A 17726-nucleotide genomic window follows, 5' to 3' on the forward strand; every position below is an offset into this window, starting at 1 on the left:
GTATAATGAGTTCTTTAAGGTAAGATGGCGCCTGCCCATTAAGGGCTTTGTAGGCGAGAAGAAGAATTTTAAATTCTATCCTGTGTTCTATAGGGAGCCAGTGTAAGGCAGCCAGAACAGGAGTAATGTGGTCCCTTTTCCTAACTCTGGTTAGTACACGAGCTGCAGCATTTTTGAATCAGCTGAAGCGACTTGACTGACTTCTTGGTACACCCTGAAAATAAAGAGTTACAATAATCCAGCATTGAAGTAACAAATGCATGGACTAGTTTCTCTGCATCGTTTTGAGGCAAGATATTCCTGATTTTTGCAATGTTATGTAGATGGAAGTAGGCGGTCCTTGAAATTGATTTTATGTGGGCGTTAAAGGATAAATCCTGATCAAATATAACACCAAGATTCCTTATAGTCTCACTGGAGGCCAAATTAATGCCATCCATAGTTAGTATATCTTTAGATAATTTGTTTGGTAGATTATTTGGGCCAAGTACAATAACTTCAGTTTTGGTCGTGTTTAACATCAAAAAATGTAAGGTCATCCACGTTTTTAAGTCCTTGAGGCAGTCTTGAATTTTATTTAGATGATTAATTTTATCAGGCTTGATTGATAAATATAGTTGAGTATCATCCGCATAACAATGAAAGTTTACAGAATGATTCCTTATAATATTGCCTAACGGAAGCATATATAATGTGAACAAAATAGGTCCGAGCACTGAGCCCTGTGGCACTCCATGGCTAACTTTGGTTTGCGTGGAAGATTCATCGTTGACACGTACAAACTGAGAGCGTTCAGATAGATAGGACTTAAACCAGCCTAAAGCAGTTCCCTGTATGCCAACTAAGTGCTCTAGCCTTTGCAATAGGATATCATGGTCGATAGTATCAAATGCAGCACTGAGATCGAGCAAAACAAGAATAGAGAAAAGTCTCTTGTTAGAATGTCATTTGTGACTTTAACCAGAGCTGTCTCTGTGCTATGATGTGTTCTAAAGCCAGACTGAAAATCTTCAAATAAATCATAGTTTTTTAAGTAATCACACAGCTGTTTTGCGACTGCTTTCTCAATAATTTTTTAAAGGAACGGAAGATTAGAAATAGGTCTATAGTTGGCTAAAACCTCTGGATCGAGGTTGTGCTTTTTAAGAAGCGGTTTTATCACTGCTACTTTGAATGATTGTGGAACATAGCCTGATAATAAAGACATATTCATAATATTTAATAAAGAAGTGCTAATTAATGGAAAAACTTATTTTAACAGCTTAGTTGGAATCGGGTCTAAGATACACGTTGATGGTTTAGAAAAGAGAATCATTGAATTTAATTGTTCAAGGTTAGGCATGTGTTGGTTAGGGTTAAGGTTAGGATAAATCTCCAGGAAATGCATGTAAATCAATGTAATGTCCCCTGAAGTGATGTATACATGGTATGTGTGTGTGTGTGTGTGTGTGTGTGTGTGTGTGTGTGTGTGTGTGTGTGTGTGTGTGTGTGTGTGTGTGTGTGTGTGTGTGTTTGAGCTGAACTGTATATTATACATTCACACAGCAGGAACACACACTCAGAACACACTCCTCCTGACTGCAGGCTGAACAAAATGGGGGACCTGAGTGCGTGTTAATGCACTGTTACATGTAGTTTGTATGTTGGGCAGCACTGGCCTCTGCTGGACCGTTGAGTAATCAGCATGTTGTTTGACTGGAATATAGTGTTTATCATAGAACTTACGGCTCTCTGGAGATCTCTACATTTTGATTTGGCACACTCCTCAAACAATCATCATTATTCTCAAACACTTTGTGAAACTCTAAAATACATAGTTCTCTTTTCCACAACACTATATGCATTTCTTATTGTATTTTGAATTTGTAATGTATAACGTGTTTTCTGTCGAATGCATATGGCAGGCATTTAGGCAGAGTTCACTTTTTTTTTTTTGGAAGTTCAAACTCTGCCTGAATAATAAGTCTATAATAAAGTACAGTACTCAAAAAACTAATAAGGAATCTAAATGAATGATATTGTTATCTTTGAAATATCACACACTGTGAACAAATAAAATCCCACATAAAGAACACAATTCAATCTGTCACTGGACTAGTTTAGAGACTTTAGAGCAGAAACAGGGGCTTAGCTTAAAGGCAGATAAAGAGTATTATTCTTTTTCAAAATGATTAAATCAGAATAAGAATCTAAAATATAATATTTATCCAAGGCAAATTGGGTTGAGAATGAAATAAAAATAAAAAATCACAGTAATTATACAAACATGATAAGCTAAAGTCAAAATGTGCAATAAAAGACAAAACATTATAATATAAACATTTGTATTTATTTATTAAAATAGAACAACAAATAGACTCTAAACATGAATATGACCTGCTTAACAAGATAAACGAATTTATAAAACATCCTGATAGACTCCCATTTAATATCTTCAGTGCTCCACTTCCTGCTCTGTGTACAATGTAGGCTCCTCCGCCGTTACGTTACGTACAGTGCGTCTGACGTCAGCTGGCCGAATGTTTACATCCAGGCAGCAGTGGTGTGTTTCTCCCTGGATCTCCACAACAACAAACGGCTGAACACACGGAAACCCGCGGCTTCAGAAAACACCAGTCTGCGTTTTCACAAGGTATAACATTAGCTTTAGCATATTTGACCATGGAGGCTCAGTCAGAGCTAGCTATTTGTCTCTACCCAGCAGCAGCTAGCTCTTATCATTCTGCTCTCGCTCTTTCTCCTCCAGCGAAGATAATGCGGTTATTTCTGTTTGTGTCGACCTTGCCACCGCTTGACATTCTGTTTTAGATGTAATATTCACTTTTAGTTGTTCATACGAGACGATAGTATGACTAACAGTGCTTGAATTTGAGTGTTGGTCGAATTGGGATCCCCGAGTGGCGAAAACAGCGTTGTGCGGGAATCTAACCTGCGGGACTTTACTGTCCCCGTGAACCCTGTCACTGAAATAATGCATGCGACAGCTTTTTATTGAATGTGCAGATGATTTGCGAAGCTTCAAATGGCAGCAGTGTTTCTGCAGGAAGTGTGGAACCCTACTAACCTACTAAAGCGCTTAGTGTCCGGGGAGCTGCGCCCTCGTGTGGTCAGGCTAACAAACTGAACCAGAATACCTTCCACTGAGGGGAAAGATACGTTGTTACAGCTAAAGCGAGGAGACAAACATATCAAATATTAAGTAAGATAAACAAAAATATAAAACATCCTGATAGACTCCCATTTAATATTCTATCATATATTAAAGAAAAAAATAGAACTTACACAAATTACAATTGACAAAAATACACATCCAGGTGGAAAACAAAAAGTAACAGTAAAAGTATTACTAAAAGATACATTCTTTGTGATTTTGAGGCTATTTCAGTGAAATAAGGCTGTTCAGTTTTTTTCCACAAAAATGTATCTTTCAGTAACTTTTTGAGAGAATTAAGAATAAATCTGTCAAATGTGCTGCTTATCTTTACAAATAAGTGTAGCATGTAGGCTGTGGTTCGGTGGATAGTGTGCTGGACTTCGAATCAGGGGGTAGCAAGTTCGAGTCCCACTGCAGTCAGCATGTCGTTGTGTCCCTGGGCAAGACACTTCGCCCCAAATGGCTCCTGTGGGGATTGTCCACAGTACTAAATGTATGTAAGTCGCTTTGGATAAAAGCATTTAACAAATTCCATGGAATGTAATGTATGTAGTGTGATTGCAGATAACAGTAGTAAAAGTATATATTGCACAGGTATTACAGATGTGTTACAGTAGTTGAATTGGCTAAATACGAGAGAGCAGCCAGTAAAAACAATAATTATACAGCGGTGTGTGATATATTTAAACAATAGCTCACGACAGGCCGTGGTATATGCTCATTATATCACAGCTAAGGGGCGTGGTTCGGCCCGAGGCGAAGCAGTTTGCTTTTCAGCCCAACGGTATACCGTTTTTCTCAGACGCGGAGGGATACTGACTTGTTGTGAAAAGTAACTTACAATTCTACCCGTGGTATACGCTCAGTATATCACGGCTAAGAACCAATCAGATTGCTTGATTTGACTTGTCCGTTTTATAAATATGTATATATTGCACGTAAGTGATACGAGTAGAAGGCCTGCATTCAACACTTTAGTTTTAGCATGCAAACTTAGAGTACCAAAACGTAAAAATACTCATAGGTCAGAATGGCCATTTTCAGAATTATATACATAATATCATAGGATTATAATTTGTATCCACTATTGTGTTCATCATTGCAATTTATACAGTTGGAGCTAATTTCTTTAACGTTTTCATACTGCCAGGTATCTTAATCCATAATAGTATATCATCATGTATTAACTGATAATAATAACTCTTAATAGTCACTGATGTAATGGAGTATAAAGCACAACATTTACCTCCTACTGGAGTAGAAGTTTAATGTAGCATGAAATGTAAATACACAAGTAAAGCACCTGAAACTACTTGAGTAAATGTACTTAGTTGCTCTCCACCAATGTATATATAATATATCATCTTCAGAGGGGAAAGATTGTACACTCTAAAAACGAATTCAGGTGTCCTTTCACCTCCACTTAATTAAATGCATGGTTGCTAGATAAAAATGTGAGTTAATTGATTTAGATAAACATTTTAAGTTGCAAACATTAATTTATAAGTTGTGTTGACGTATAATGTTGGTAATTACATCAACTTAATATTGTGTGTAATTTGAACTCTGATTTCTGCGTTAATTTACTTAAATCAAAATTCAAGTTGTAGTAAGTAATGCAATTGGCTTTATAACTTAATTGTTCTACACCTTGAGTAAAGGATTTCAAGTCCACTCCCACTTAACATGCCTGGACAAGTTCCGACAGTTAAGACAAATAGAAATATACAAAGGATATTTTAAGGTGAGTGTCATCTTTTGTCATTCAAATACAGTAGATAGCCTTGAAGTTGCACTGTATAGGCAAATTGCTGTTTGACCAAAATTAGCATCCTTTGAACTGTGAATAGTTATGTGAGAGGATAGAAAGTAGTAGAGGCTACTGTGAGAGTAAAAATACTTTGGTTACTATTGTGATATTGCTTTTTATTAAAAATGAATCTCGGTGAAGGACATGCTTCTTGAGGTAGGATCGTTATTTAGAGTTGTCATTGAAATGCAAGTTGTTGGCAGTCACCCATTCAGAATATATTCATTTAGGTCATTTCTCTTTTTTTCCTTTTTCAAAAATAGCACAATACAATGAAGTACGCAGAGAACTATAGCCATCCGCTGCCTTGTCGTGTACCTTGGAGAAAAGGAAGAGGACCTTTTCAAGGAGTTTAGCGACGTAATTCAAAATCTTGAAATAAAATAAAATCCAAGGAAAAAAGCACTGCTCTCTGTCAGTTACATTTCGAAGCATATTGCACTTTTGGCCACACCCCAATCAATAATATCTTAGCAACGTTCAGCATGGATAGGTGTTGACAGCAATTGCATGGGAAAAGGATTGTGTACAATTTGAAAAGTGGCTTCTGCTCTTCTTAACCAGTTCAAATATTGTATGGAACCTGCAGAGAAGGTACACTAAAACTTGCACGGTTGTGATTGAAAAAATCTGTCCACATGCATTTAAACACTAGGCAAAGTACTCAAAACCACCTCTGTGTGTCTTCAGGACCACATTGCCATGACGACACACACATGCAGACTCAATAGGTGAAAACAATACCAGCGTTGCTTTAGCAGCAGGTAATAATGGCTCTGAATTAGCTAAGAGTGACAGTTTAAAAAGTATGCAATTACCTAATTCATTATCTCTAATGCGCTATCCTATTATTTAATGTGCTTCAAAAGGACATGAATATCGCCTTCATCAGTGACCGGTCCACCCCAGGATCTGACCATACGATGGCAACCATCGTGGTCCAGGGAAACAAATGAATGAGCAAGCATTCTGTGTTAAATGTGTTCATACTGTTTGAAATAATGACTGTCGGCAGTGTAAACATCTTTGTTACATCTTTTGTCAAATGTATTTGTGTGATCTGCAGGTTGGGGCCATTGAGAGTTTGTTTCTGTAGTTTTACAAAACTTTACAGATTTGACATATCTGGCACTGGTTTTAAATATGCAAAGGCCTCTAACTTCGATGTGATGGCAGCATGTATTTGCTGTGTCCCCATTTCCCATGGTAATATGGCTAATATGTTTATTTATTATTTGTGGGACAATTTAAATTTGTGTTATTTATCTTTTTTTTCAAGATTTAAATGAAGCTCAGTTCAAGTTATTTCAGGAAGACTGGGTGTATATACATTCACTCCACAGCTGCATACAATCAGCTCATCACAGGCGTTCTCTTTAACCTATTACATTTCACCTCATTCTCCAGCAGCCAATCAACGTGCTGCAGCCAAACTATAAAATGGTTCTCCTCTCTCCTGCAATCAGCTGTGATTTCAGGTGTTCATTCACCTTATCATATGGCATGTGTCAATAAATGTTCAAACTAAATGAATTCTCTCCTGATTGAAACATCATGTGTTGAAATAAACAACTGCAGTTCAAAATAAAAAGTGAATTGCCTAATATTTTTGTTGTGGAATCAATTAATGTCTTTCTTTAAAGGCAAAAACATGAAAAAGCTACGAAAAAAAACTATTGAATACAATATATTTGGAGCAACTTCATTTATAAATGGTTGTCAACTTAAAACCGTGTGTTCACAATGATGGTAATTAAGTACATACAACTTGAAATTCCTTTTTAAATCATGTGGTAAAACTAGTCGGAACAACTTAATCTTTTGAGTAATCAACTTCAAAACTTGTGTTTATGCTACCAATTATTAAGTAAGTGGTAATTAAAAACACCTCTGATTGTAGAGGAAAAGCCTTCTCCCCAAACTCAAATAACTTTGTTGCTTTAAGACAATTTCATTAGAAGTTGTCTTAACTCAATAAACATCGATGCAAACTGTTGCGTTGATTTTCTTTGTTGAGCCAAGGCATTTGTTTTTAGAGTGTAGATGTACTTTATTGTAACATCTGCTGTTGGTTGCCTTGTTGATTCTGTGGCTGAAACACATCCTCTTCATCTTCAACACAAGAGGCTTGAAAGGCGGAGGTGCAGGAATATGTAAATGCCCCCCCCCCCCTTTGTTCTTTTATTACCTCATGACCATGGGCAGCATTTGGCTGCCCTCTGATCTCCTTGCTGCCAGACGCTGCATTAAGGCCTCTACAGTCCGCTTGTTTGTGCATAAAGTCTCAAAAGAGCTCTAATAAAAAATGTTTATTCTTGAAACATTTTTTTCAAACAACACCCACTCCTTTTTACTGTGGGATGAGACTTGTACAATCCCAGGTTTTGTACAAAAACCTGGGATTGTACTTACTGTCCTTACAAAAACCTGGGATTGTACTTACTGCCCTTACAAAAACCTGGGATTGTATTTACTGTCCTTACAAAAACCTGGGATTGTATTTACTGTCCTTACAAAAACCTGGGATTGTATTTACTGTCCTTACTGTTTGTAAGGTTACAATCCCAACCTTACAAACAGGTTGGGATTGTAAGGGTTTATCCAAGTTATCCCAGTCAGATTTAAAGGTATGATATGTGGAAGAATTACTTCCCCTTTTTTCTATAGTTTGTTGAATTGTATACTTACATTTTCTCAAATGTTTCTAATATCTGTTATTTCAATCAAGGTCATGTGGAAATGTTGTCTCCTGTAACGGTGTTGCATCCCCTTTGAGCATAAGTCAGCATTGTCTTCCAGAAACTTTCTTAAATTGATTTTTTATTGAGTTTGAAGCCACATTTTGACCAGACAGTTCTTAGATCTTAGTTGTTTTCTAAGATATATTAACGAGAGAATGGATTCTAGTCAATTTGTGTCTTTGTCGTAAGTAAGGATGGGTATCGTTTGAAATGTATCGATTCCGATTCCGGTTCTGCTTATCGATTCCGGTTCCTATCGATTCCCCGTTTCGATTTCAAAATTGTAAAAGAAAGAGGTCAAACGTTTAGATAACAAAAATATCTTTATTCTTTTAAGCTTTAACTGACATTTTTACAAATAAAAAATATACATGCAATACAAATGTATTGCACAATAGCTGTGCTTTATTTGAACTTGCCTGTGGCAAGCTATTAACAGGCATTACATTATGCCTTATCTTTTTCTTTTTTAGTGTAGTGGAGCCTCACTTCAGAGCGTTTATCCATCTTTGGTGTTAGGAAGTGAATGAGCTTCTGAATTGTCTATGGGAGGGCGGGGGGAGCCTCGCTGCGGGGCAACTGTGGACCTCTGTCGCCTGTCAGCGCAACTCACATGATGCCGTTATTAAGGGCGGTGCCGGCCGTCAGCGTACCGAGCCGGCCGTCAACGGCCCACTGACGACCGGCCGTTCTGTGATTCTCCAGGTCCGCCCTGTATTCCACCGGGTCACCGCGGCGCAGACGGACCCGCTGGAATACAGCGTCTACCGCATTTCGGAACCGTTAAGCAGAACCGAAATTGTGTATTTTGTATGGGTACCCGGTACCCGGCCTTTTTGTTATCGGTTCTCATCTGGAACCGAGTTTCGGTTCCCAACCCTAGTCGTAGGTTATTAGAGAAACAAGCGTAGCCAGGGGAACACTGAATTTCAGCCGTAAACTGCTTCATTCAGCATTTATACTTACGTTTTATTTATACTTATTACTTACTTATTTATACTTACGGCGCAGACGGACCCGCTGGAATACAGCGTCTACCGCATTTAGGAACCGTTAAGCAGAACCGAAATTGTGTATTTTGTATGGGTACCCGGTACCCGGCATTTTCTTATCGGTTCTCATCTGGAACCGAGTTTCGGTTCCCAACCCTAGTCGTAGGTTATTAGAGAAACAAGCGTAGCCAGGGGAACACTGAATTTCAGCCGTAAACTGCTTCCTTCAGCATTTATACTTACGTTTTAAACATTATATTTTCCCAAATGGATGAATTTGTCCAGATGTAGGTGGGTGTTTTGGCAGTTGTCTGCTTTCTTTTATATACATCATGAAAGAACACACAAAGTATTTTGGCTTTTAAAAGTCAGTCTGAGAGAGCAGAAGTATAGAAGTGTTAGTAGACGTGTCCAGCTTTGACCCCAGTGTGCCTGCAGTCCTCACATACACCACTTCAAGTCGTGAAGTTATTTGTGATGGTAAACATCCTCTCTGCCTTCAGTCAACATGGGCGGAGCTGTCAGTGCCGGAGAGGACAATGACGACTTGATTGACAACCTGAAGGAGGCGTACTACATCCGCTCAGACCTGGTGGAGCGGGCCTTCAGAGCCATCGACCGCGCTGACTATTACCTGGACGAGTACCGGGACAACGCCTACAAGGTGAGCACACTTGCTCCAGAGAGTCACAGCTGGGTGATGACAGGGTTTGGAGAGAGCTGGGAGGAGGGACATGTTGTTGTTATTAGTCCCTGGATATTTGTTTTGTTTTTTGGGTGCATTTATAATGTTTTATAGTCTGAGAGATTTTTGGTTATAATGAATGCTTGGTGTTGTTAGGACTTGGCGTGGCGGCATGGGAACATCCACCTGTCGGCTCCCTGTATCTACTCTGAGGTGATGGAGGCTCTGGACCTCTGCCCCGGACTCTCCTTCATCAACCTGGGCAGTGGCACCGGGTACCTCAGCACCATGGTCGGCCTCATACTGGGTATGTGGGAAGAGATGTTCAGTAAACATGTGGCAGCATGAAGGTGTGTGAACTGGAAGAGATGAGTTTACATCCCACATGCTTTGACAATAAAAAAAGAAATCCTAAAAAGTTGCCAAAACAATTCTACAGATTGTTGAAAATTATTAAAAGGGAAAAACTGTGAAATCTGGTTTAAAAAAAATCTATGGAGACATTGAGATGACATTTAATCAATGAGCGGGGTCTGAACTGAATACACATTTTTCTTTTACAAAAAGTCAAAAGAATATCGGAGACAATATTTCAGTGAAAAGCGAGCCTTCTTCATCAGAAGCTTAATGTTTCAGACTTTTAGAATTGCATTTTTTGGATCCTCAAAGTCCAGTTGATTTATATGTAGTTATAGGACTATTGCTGACATTAAAATAGAGCTTCTGTTGCCGTCCACTTAGCGTTTAATGAGCTCAGGGCCACATTTAAAGACATTTCATAAAGGTGTATGGATGTTCCCACTGGCCTTCATTAACGCAGGTTAGGTCATCATCACACCACATACTGTGTTTGGAATCCATATTAATGTCTTATTTCAAACTGAGCTGTTCCACCTGTTGCAGGACCCTTCGGAGTGAACCATGGGATCGAGCTGCATGCTGATGTGATTGAGTATGCATACCAGAGGCTCGACTGCTTCATCAAAACAAGCGACAGCTTCGACAGGTACGTGTCTAAAATCTGTCAGAGTTTACAGCATATTTTTTCAGTTTATTCTTTCCTTGTATAACTCTTGTTCATTCTCCTGTCTCTGTGCAGGTTTGAGTTCTGTGAGCCCTCCTTCGTGGTGGGGAACTGTCTGGAGGTTCCTCCGGAGAGCCGTCAGTACGACCGGGTGTACTGTGGGGCGGGGGTGCAGAAGGAGCATGAGGACTACATGAAGAACCTGCTGAAGGTGGGGGGCATCCTGGTGATGCCTCTGGAGGAGAAGGTGGGTGTTCTGCCACAGAGACTCAGCACAGTGCAAACTGCTTCTCTGTTTAGCGATTATGGGCACCACATGATTCATTTAACACTTATAAACAGATAGAAATGTCTAATATTCGTCAACAACAAAACCTACTGGGTAAGGCTGCTCTATAAAAACATACATAATGAACGAATAAAATCATGTCACACACTGCGTTTCAATGTAAAAAAGCAGGTATATTGTTTTACTTACGGATATTTGTGTCCATATTGACTCATGATTGTACACTCATTTGTGTTTTTATTAAGAGTCAATAAATGTTGTCTTGGATCAGTGTTTGTGGTTTTGTATGATATTTGACCTTGTAACTGTGGAGTTTTCATGGAGATGATCTCCAAAGCTTTTCCAATATTTTCTTTTGACACTTTTATTATGGGATGAATTGACGTAGTATATGCCAATACATTTGACCACTCTAAATTGACCACTCTTTGGACAATTTGGACTAAATATAGAGAGTAGCTTTTTGAAGTTCTGACTGTGAGCAGCAGAGAAAACAATAGTACACAGCACCATCCTCTGAACACACACTGACTGTCTTCCTGTTGTGTTTCCTGCAGCTGACCAAGATAACCCGCATAGGGCCGAACAGCTGGGAGACCAAAAAGATCATCTCTGTGTCCTTCGCCCCTCTGGCGCTGCCCAAACACAGCACCAATGGAAAACCCAAGACTGTCCCACTGCGTGAGTCTCCTCTTCACCGTTATTTAAATATGGAAATACTAGTATGACTATTGATACATATAGTATATGTCTTAAGCATAGACTGGACTGGTCTGAAGACCTTACCCATCGTTGCGTCAAGAAGAGACGTTGTTGAAAAGTAAAATACTCACCATCCAAAACTATTTGTAGCACATGCAATGCACCTAAATAATATAAAATATAATATTTAAAAATAACCAATAAAATATTAAAATATGTTCATGCTAGCGGATTCTTCGGAGATCAAATGATGCTTTCTCTATATTTAAAGGGGACTTATCATGCAAAATGCGCTTTTGTACGTCTTTTATACATGAATATGTGTCCCCTGTGTTCCAGGGAACTCACCAAGTGTCAGAAAACACAACCCTCTCTATTTTCCTCCATACCCAAATCTCTAAAAAAGGGGCTGCAACGGATCTGATACAGACTGATCCAGATTTGAAAACTTTTATGTCGTCACAGAAGTTGCGCTACGGCTATTGGGCCAACTCCACCAATCAGGAGGAGACAGCCACAGACATTACCGTTCGAAAGCGCTGGAGACGCTGTAGTACATATTTCAGGCCACCAGATGTTGCTGCTCTCACTGAATCCGAGCATGAAAGGCAGTGTTAAATTGAGCGAAATGAGGAATGGATAAAATGCATGATCTTTTTGGTATTTTGAAAAATAAAAAAGTATAAATATGCCTTATATAGGTATGGTCCTACAATATATTATTCAAAAATAGCATGATAGGTCCACTGTAATATGTTAGCTTACTCTTATTTCTTGCCTTTTTGACCCACTATTCCACACTGTAATCTTCTCCGCTGGGGGACAAATAAACACATAATGGACTGATGATGTATCATTCTCTATTTCAGAGTTTCCTTTTGCAAAATGCTCTAATTGATTTCAGTAACCTAAAGTTAGGCAATGTATATTTCTAGGGCAGTGTTGTGAAAGGAAAGAAAGGAAACAGTAGACCAGTTCCGTGCCACTCCTGTGGCAATGTACACTGTCTTTGTACATTGCCACAGGAGTGATAACGTTTCGCCATCATGGTTCAGATTTTAGAGCCCTGTGTTGTAGTTGTTTTATCAACCATAATCCTGACTCATATCCACATAACTACAATGTACATTTGTTCCGCACAACGGGATTGGTTAATGCCTTCATTTATGGGGCGAGAGCTCAGAAATATCCACTGTGTTGGCTGCATACCTTAGTAGAGGGATTGATGGAGTGAGTTAAGGTCTTCCATTGTTCGATTAAACCTTGTTTCTAATTTCTATTTTCTTTCCCAGCCAAGTACGAGGCACGCACGTTGCAGGAGCTGGCTCGTATCTGCATCCGCCACACCCTGAGAGTGACCACGGATGGGGGCGACAGCCTATCACGCGGCAGAGGGTCCTCGTTCTCCGTGGGCAGGGGCCTGGCGGTCGCTGGGCTCCATAAGTACGGCCCCCGCTTCAAGCGCAGGCGCGTCCACAGGCGCCACTGCAACACGCTGGTCCTGGCCACCAGGCAGGTGGTGGCCAGCAGCGGCATCGCCCCCCCCCCCCTGGACAGCAACAACAACAACCAGGGGGGACGAGCCGAGGACGAGGCGGGAGAGAGGGAGGCCCGGCAGCAGATGAGAGGGAGAAGGAGGGCGGGGAGAGGAGAGGGGGCCGTGGTGGAGGAGGAGGAGACTGTGGAGGAAGAGGACGAGGAGGAGGAGCAGCAGCAGGAGGGGGAGGAAGAGGAGAAGGAGACCAGGGAGCTGCTGCGACCCCAGCCCCCCGTCAACCTCCTAAGAGAGAGGATCCTCGGCCTGCCGCTGCCCGAGCCCCTCAAGATGTACCTGCTGTACTACAGAGAGAAGTGAGGGGCCCGGGGGCCACATCGTAAAGAGAAGAAAACCCCTTACTGATCCCCGGTGTCCCCCTCACCTCCATCATCCATTCTCTTCCCCTCCCTCTGTTCCCCTTAGTTCTTTACTTCATTCATTCCCTGACACTGTAAAGAGGTCAATTTGTCCAGTGGAGAGGGGGGTGGGTGGGGGGGGTTTAGTCTATTTGCCAGCATTTTGAACCCGGAAATGTTGAGTTCCCCAAAGTTTTATGTTAGAAATGTAAAGTACATGTCCTTTGCACACAGAAGCTGACAGACCTGCATATGTTGGGTATTAGCACCATTATCATACATTGTGTCAATTAGCATATATAGAAAATAGCTAAAACATTTCTTGGCCCATTTGGACAATTTTGGAGTGGTTTTGGGGGTTATTGAGGATGTTGAATCAATTTCTGACATTTTCAGGCTCAAAAATTGCAGTTTTAACCACAAAGTGGTGATATTTGTACTCCAGATTTTCCAGTTTTGGAGGACCCAAAACTGCAATTGTCTATCCTGAAAATGTCAGCGTTGATTCAACCTTCTTCAATAACCTCCAAAATCACTCAAAGAATGTCCAAATGGGCCAAGACATTTTAAGCATCAGGCAGTTTCTATGTGCTGGGGACCCTACTATACATTTCTAACATAAAACTTTGGGGTACTCAACATTTCAGGGTTCACAACAGGCCTCTATGAGCTGGTAAATAGACCAGGAGGCGAGGGTGGAGGGGCAATGCAAGCAAAAAGTCACTAACACTTATAGATATAGATATAAATACACAAATCATTAACAATTTGCTCTGTATATTCTGACCAAGCCCTGCATAACAACAGCTTCCCAGAGGGTCCCTCAGACAGGGGGCTCCTCCCATCGACAGCCCCAGTTTAGAGGTCATACACTGACTCTGTGGAAGCTGGTGGTCTGCATGACGTGGTGTGTATTCATGAGGAAGGGGTATAGTTTGAAAAGGAAGACATACTTTGTGAGGGATGTGTATTCTGAGATGATATCGCATCTTCAGCTAGTGACCAACATAACACTGATTCCCAAATAAAAGGCGAGCGTTGATTCCACTACATATTTAACCAAGCTGCTTCTCAAAGGCCAAGTGTTGCTCATCATTTCAAGATTTATTATGAGTTTTTTCTATGCATATATTTGATTGTATGAGTTAAGTCTTCTTCTGACTTATGGAGAAGATTCTAAGCTAAATCCTAACCTGTGTATCCAAATAGAAGTCTCAGTGCTTCTTTACATCTCATAATATTCTCTTACCCAAAAGAGAATGACCGTAAAGGATCACATAGCTACTAATATTCCAATTCACATAAATAAACCAGCATGATAAAACATAGCTAATGTTTATGATGATTGACAGTGTGCAGGTTTACGTTGCTGTGCTGTCATGTTTTTTTTTTGTCTTGTATTTGGATTTTTGAATTTAAAGAGACTTGAAGTGTTGTGTACATATGAAATGTCATGTTATATGAATCATAAACACATGATAAGTAGAAGAAGCATCTTCTCACATTTCTATTGTAGTTCATGTTTAGATGGAGCCAGTGGCGTAACAAGGTTGTGATTGGCCCCGTGCAAATATTGTTTTGGGGCCCCTCCCCCATCGCCCCAAACATAAGCGCACGCTGATGCGCTCACACACGCACGGACATACAAAACCACTCAGAAGCGCCACATGTATAGGCTATCAACAACAGCCTGCCCTGGCCTCAGACCACCACAGCCTGACAACGGCACAGCGAACTAAGAAGAGGATTACACCTGTTTCCTTGATGTTTGTCTCTGGGGAATGGGCCGGTAGGCATACATAGACCAGTTGCTATAATATAGCTTTTGATCTTGGCGTCGGGGGTTGGTTGGGGCCCTTGTGGGAACTGTTGGACCACCGCCGGGCACAGCCAAATCCAGCCTCTCCTCCTGGCTGGCTGGAGAAGAAGGTTGCAAAGCCACGGATACAGCTTCACTTTTGGAGCTAGATGGCAATGACGGTGGCGAGGCAGGTGAGCTATCGTTAGCCTCCGGCTGCCGCTGCATCTCAACATTGCTAACGTTAGCGCTCGATTTCGAGGAAGATTTATGACAAAAAAAACGGTCTAATTTGGTCAGTTTAGCTGTTACATCTCCTTATTCTCTCTTGTCCTTTCTCTTATGAGCGACGCTCTTGTGCTTTGGTTTGCTGAACATTATAAATGCAAGCTATTCAATCGAAGTTGTAGCATTATAAAAAATGCTACCGAACCACCGCTAAGCTAAAGGAGGCTAATGTTGGTATCACATGACATGAAAGGGAGCAAGGTCATTGGACAGACAAATTACAAATGAATTTAGGTTGCTTGGTTACTTTGAAGTGTGCGTGAACCGGTCCCAAAACAAAAATATAAAAACATTTTTTTAAACCAAATATATATAAAAAATGTGTGCTCTGGCTGCACCGTCGATAGTTACGCCACTGGATGGAGCATCCTCGCTTTGTTCTTGTTTTTTTTCTACCAAAATCTCTGCTCCCCTCTGTGCCAAACTTCTTTTGCATGGACTCAATTCTGGAGAGGAAACGGGATGGACAGGAAGTCTGAAGACCAATAATTAGTTTTGCTTCATTACCACTAAAATGCGTGGTTATTCATGTAACGCTTAGAAATAATCACTCAATACCGTTATAAGATCAATTACGGATGTCATTACAATAATAGGAGGAATTTGAATATATGTGCAACTTATATGAGTAATATATCCAACTCTGAATGAGGATTCAGTCCTGTATCTCTGCTGGATCTGCCTTTAGTGTGTCCCTGTGCTCCACAGGAGGACCCTTCATGTCTGTTCGTTGTGTTGTGATTCTGCTGAATGTACTCATGATGGGTTTGGGGAGGGGGGGGGGGAGGGGGCTTCTTTTGCACTTAGGTTTTGATGAGAAAGGATTGCTTGTTTTTAAAATGGAGTTGTACTATTGACTGCTGTTAATAAAGTGCAATATAAAAAATATTCCAGCTGCAAATGGAATGTGATTAGCTAACGGCTGCTGGCACTTATAGTGCTTCATACAGAATGCCCCAGGAAACACTGGAAAGAGAAAATAATATATATAAAGGCCTATATCACATTATCTAAAGGATCACAATGCAGAATGTCAAAAAAAGATTGCAACGGTATAGTATGTCAAACATGTGGATAAAGTTATATTATAGTATGTTGTAAATATGAAAATTAAAGTATGTCAAAAAGTCAGAGTAGTTTGTTGAAAATATAATGAAAAAAGTCATGGTACAAAATGTCCACAATTATTTATTTATTTTAAATCATTTAAGTATGTTGAAAACAGAATGTCAATACTAAAAAAAAAGTCAAACTATGTTTAAAAATATGAAAAAAGTCATAGTATAGTATGTTGAAAAAATGTGCAAGAGTACAGTATGTGGAAACTATAAATGAAAAGCCTCCCTGGCTAAATGACGCACTGCGTGCTAATAGAACCATCCTTCGGGCAGCAGAGCGTAAACGGTGGAAATCCAAACACCATGACGACCTCCTAACCTATCAGGCTCTCCTCTCCTCTTTCTCTGCTTCGATCTCTCAGGCAGAAAGCACTTTCTTTCAAGATAAGATCCAATCTTCCTATTCCAATCCCAAAAAACTATTTTCCATCTTCTCCACCCTCTTGGACCCCCCCAAAGCCCCTTCCCCCTCCTCCCTTCTGTCAAGCGACTTTGTTAACTACTTTGAAAAAAAGGTCTTCTTTTTCCGACTCACCTTTACTCACCGCTGGGTCACCAGACCCTCCCTTCACCCACACACTGACCTCCTTTTCCCCTCTCTCCAAGTGAGGTTCTTACCCTCATTACATCTGCCCATCCTACCACCTGTCCTCTGGACCCTATCCCCTCAAACCTCCTTCAGACTATCGCTCCTGATATTCTACCGTTTCTCACCCATTTCATCAATACTCTCAACCTGTCCGATGTTATACAGGCCTGTCTCTCTCCTCCCGTTCCTGTCTAAAACACTTGAACGCGTCTTTAAACAACTCTCCTGTTATCTCCATCAGAACAACCTTCTGGATCCGCACCAGTCTGCTTTCAAGGCAGGTCACTCCACAGAAACTGCTCTCCTTGCTGTCTGAGGAACTGCACACTGCTGAAGCAGCCGCCCTCTCCTCTGTCATCATCCTTCTGGACCTGTCTGCTGCATTCGACACGGTGAACCATCAGATCCTCCTTCGCACTCTCCAAGAACTTGGAGTTTCAGGCTCTGCACTTTCCCTCCTCACCTCATACCTCAAAGACCGTACCTACAGGCAGAGGCGCCGCCAGGGATTTTGGGCCCCATGAAAATATAATCTCATTGGTTACTTAAACATTTTTTTCTTAATGTTCTAAAATGGTTTGGGCCCCTGTCAGTCACGGGCCCTTAGAATCTTCCTAACTTTTCACCCCCTCACGGCACCCCT

The 17726-nt window shown here is 40.7% G+C and overlaps 1 protein-coding gene across 1 annotated transcript; it reads left to right on the forward strand.

Moving 5' to 3' along the window:
• The first annotated feature begins 2474 nt into the window (after positions 1 to 2474).
• pcmtd2b (protein-L-isoaspartate (D-aspartate) O-methyltransferase domain containing 2b) lies at positions 2475 to 14781 on the forward strand. The gene is made up of 7 exons (XM_079677034.1): positions 2475 to 2632; positions 9201 to 9361; positions 9539 to 9689; positions 10286 to 10388; positions 10482 to 10653; positions 11253 to 11376; positions 12690 to 14781. Exons 2-7 carry the CDS (start codon positions 9206 to 9208, stop codon positions 13250 to 13252), a joined length of 1269 nt encoding a protein of 422 aa, XP_079533160.1. The 5' UTR covers positions 2475 to 2632; positions 9201 to 9205; the 3' UTR covers positions 13253 to 14781.
• Positions 14782 to 17726: the final 2945 nt, after the last annotated feature.

The sequence above is a fragment of the Notothenia rossii genome (assembly GCF_949606895.1).
Source record: "Notothenia rossii genome assembly, chromosome: 4".
Classification (NCBI taxonomy): Eukaryota; Metazoa; Chordata; class Actinopteri; order Perciformes; family Nototheniidae; genus Notothenia; species Notothenia rossii.